This window comes from Vicia villosa, linkage group LG2, assembly GCF_029867415.1.
Source record: "Vicia villosa cultivar HV-30 ecotype Madison, WI linkage group LG2, Vvil1.0, whole genome shotgun sequence".
NCBI lineage: Eukaryota > Viridiplantae > Streptophyta > Magnoliopsida > Fabales > Fabaceae > Vicia > Vicia villosa.
Genome location: NC_081181.1, coordinates 183,844,667 through 183,847,931, shown reverse-complemented (window position 1 = coordinate 183,847,931; position 3,265 = coordinate 183,844,667). Strand labels below are relative to the sequence as shown.

Sequence of the window (3,265 nt, the reverse complement as noted above, 5' to 3'; positions counted from 1 at the left end):
ATCCATAAGAGAGGTTATTTGCACAAAATTTGCAAAGTCCAAAAGTGTCCATGACCTATAATTTTACTTCATGAGGCCAACTTTGAACAAGCATAACTCCTAGCTCAAATTGAATTTGGAGAAGGTTGAACACAATTTGGAAAGCCCTAAACATCTACTTCAAATCATTAGTTTATGTCTTCTTCAGAATCATTTAGGAAATTTGTGAAAAATGAGCCCAAAGTTGGATGAAAACTAGGTTAAAACACTTAGAAAAATTTCTAAGTGTTTATGACCTAAACTTCAAAATTTCCAAAACTTCATAAATGGTTGATCTTTTGAAAAAAGTTCCTTTGTAAGATGTTGTTTTATTTTGCAAGATCTACAACTTTCATGTTGGAAGTTTTTTGAGTTGTGTAGGTGAAATTTTGAGATCTCACCATGCCTTCAAAAACCCTAATTCCCGACTTTTCGCTCCTTGATGAATTTCTTTGAATTTCTTTGGCCAAATGACTTTGACATCCATATATTGATGATATTGATCTTTGAAAGTCATTTTTTGACCAAAAATCTTAAAAGTCAATGATGATCCTTCACAGTTGACTTTTCCCTGACAAAGTGAATTTTTGGGCTTTTGTGTAGAAATAAGATCTTCTCCACAAATGGATGATATAAATGGATTATATGGAGGTAGTAGAGATCCTTGAATCATGTCTTGAGTTTTGGATTCATGCCCTGATCAGAAGTCAACTATCTTGATGAATTAGGTCAAAACCCTAATTTGTCGACCATGTGAAAGTAATGACTGTAGACTTTGAATTGAAGTGTGATGTCCAGTAGACCTTGTAATATGAGTTATTTGAAGATGATTGATGTCTTTGAATGACCCTCTGAGGTTTTTTAGGGTTTCCCAAATGTGATCCCTGATTTCAGTCCTTGATAGGCTCAAAACCCTAGTCTGGCGACCTGAGTAAACCTGTACTCATATGACTGGATGTCTAATCAATCATAGATGAGAAAAGTGAAGTCTTTGAGCCTCATGATTGTATTAGGGACTAATCTTTGTATTGATTGATCCTTTGCCTGAGCTTTCTTGTCTTTGAGCATCCTCGATTAGGTACCAGATGGAGAAATGACTGCTCTGGGTACTTGTCTTGACCTGATGAAAAATCCTGAAGATATGTCATCTCAGGGGGGTCAAAAATTAGGTTATGACACATACCTTGTACGTGAAGCATCAAGGTAAAGATGATATCCTTCTTGTTGCCCTTTATGTTGATGATTTGATGTATACGGGTAACAACAAGAAAATGGTTGAAAATTTTAAAATAGAAATGATGAAAAAATATGAGATGAGTGATCTTGGCTTGCTGCATCATTTTCTTGGTATTGAGGTTTACCAAGATGAATATGGAGTTTTTATTTGTCAAAGGAGATATGCTAAAAATATTTTGAAAAAGTTTGGGATGAATGGCTGCAAACCTGTTGATATTCCTTTAGTGGTGAATGAAAAATTAAAAAAGGAAGATGGTGGAAGATTAGTAGATGCAAGCATGTATAGAAGTTTGGTTGGAAGTTTGTTTTATCTAACAGCTACACGACCCGATTTAATGTTTGCTGCTAGTTTACTCTCAAGGTTCATGAGTAAACCAAGTCATTTACACCTTGGAGCAGCAAAAAGAGTTCTAAGGTATGTCATGGGAACCATGGAACATGGAATCAGGTTTGAAAAGAATTTTAAACTTGAAGCTAAAGGCTACTGTGACAGTGATTGGGCTGGAAGTGTTGATGACATGAAAAGCAATTCTGGTTATGTGTTCAGCCTGGGTTCAGGAGTAATTTCTTGGTGTTCGAAGAAACAAGACACTGTAGCTCAATCTTCAGCTGAAGCAAAATATTTGGCAGCTGGTTTGGCTACACAACAATCGTTGTGGTTGAGAAGAATACTTGAAGATATCGGAGAAAAGAAAGAAGAAAGTCTGCTTCTTCACTGTGAAAATAAATCAGCAATAGCCATGGTGAAGAATCCTGTTTTCCACAGTCGAACAAGACATATTAATATAAAGCACCACTTCATTCGAAGTGTGATCGAAGATGGTGATGTGCAGTTAGTGTTCTGCAATTCACAAGAGCAGCTTGCAGACATTTTTACTAAAGCACTACCAAGAGGAAGATTTCAGCAACTTAGAGAAGCAATGGGAGTTAAAGAGCAACACATTAAGGGGGAGTGTTAAAATTAATGTGTTGTAACCACCACTACTAGTAAGCATTATGTGAGAATTGTAACCATCATAATATAATTACTGTCTTTATTTAGAGTTATGTTAGAATTGTATCATTAAGATTGAGAGAACCAAAGACTCCTCATCTTAATTATCATCTTATTGTCTTCTATGTGTTACCCTGGGTTTTCGACTTATTAACAAATGGGCAACTGGGGCTCAAAATTGGTAATTGGGCCTCAATTTGGTAAAAAGGCCCTAAATTGGTAATTGGGCCTCAATTAAATAATTACATTGCCATTTGGGTCAAAGTGGTTCGACTAAGTAATGCTTAGTAGTCGAAGCTGTTCGACTAGAAAGATGATCAGAGGCTTCAGCGTTCGACCAGACCAGAAGTATGCGAAGACTTAAGGAATTTTGGCTGCAGAAACTGAAGTGGAGGTCGAGAGGCAGTAGAAGTTAAGAGGCAGTTCCAGGCAGTTTTTCTGGCAGTTCTCACAGGACGCGTGGAAGTCTCACAATTGAAGATCTTGCATGTCGAAGACACGTGTTGACTGATAGCCAGTTGACCGTTAGTAGTAGTTATTTTATTTTTCTATTTAAGCAAGTTTCATAGGAATAGTTAGGGGTCCGCATTTTCTACATAAACACAAGTAAACTCAAATCTCTGCGCAATGAGTAACGAGTGCAACTTTGGAATGTACGTATGCGTACCAGTTTAATTAAATGCAATCATTTTACATTACATTTTATCTTTCAGTGCACATTTACTGCCTTTTTTTTATTGCTTTGATTTACTTTAAAGCCTTTAATTTCAGTGCTTACTTTTACGTTAAAGTCACTATTTACATTTAATACAAATCAGATACACATAATATAACAAAATAAAGCAATTAGTCCTGGAGTATTCTAGTTGATTCTGCAAAAGTAACCTTTAAAAAGGAAACTAGCGCTTGTTTACCATTTTTCTGGGTAAACAAATTGGCACGCCCAGTGGGACCCGTCAATTGCTGTTTGTTTTATATTTGTTAGTACAATAGTTATGTATGATATTAAGAAGTGTT

General features: G+C 36.0%; 1 protein-coding gene across 1 annotated transcript; it reads left to right on the top strand.

Moving 5' to 3' along the window:
* Positions 1–1,532: 1,532 nt before the first annotated feature.
* On the top strand, positions 1,533–2,213 carry LOC131650825 (secreted RxLR effector protein 161-like). The gene has a single exon (XM_058920537.1). The coding sequence runs from the start codon at positions 1,533–1,535 to the stop codon at positions 2,211–2,213; it is 681 nt and encodes a 226-aa protein (XP_058776520.1).
* Positions 2,214–3,265: the final 1,052 nt, after the last annotated feature.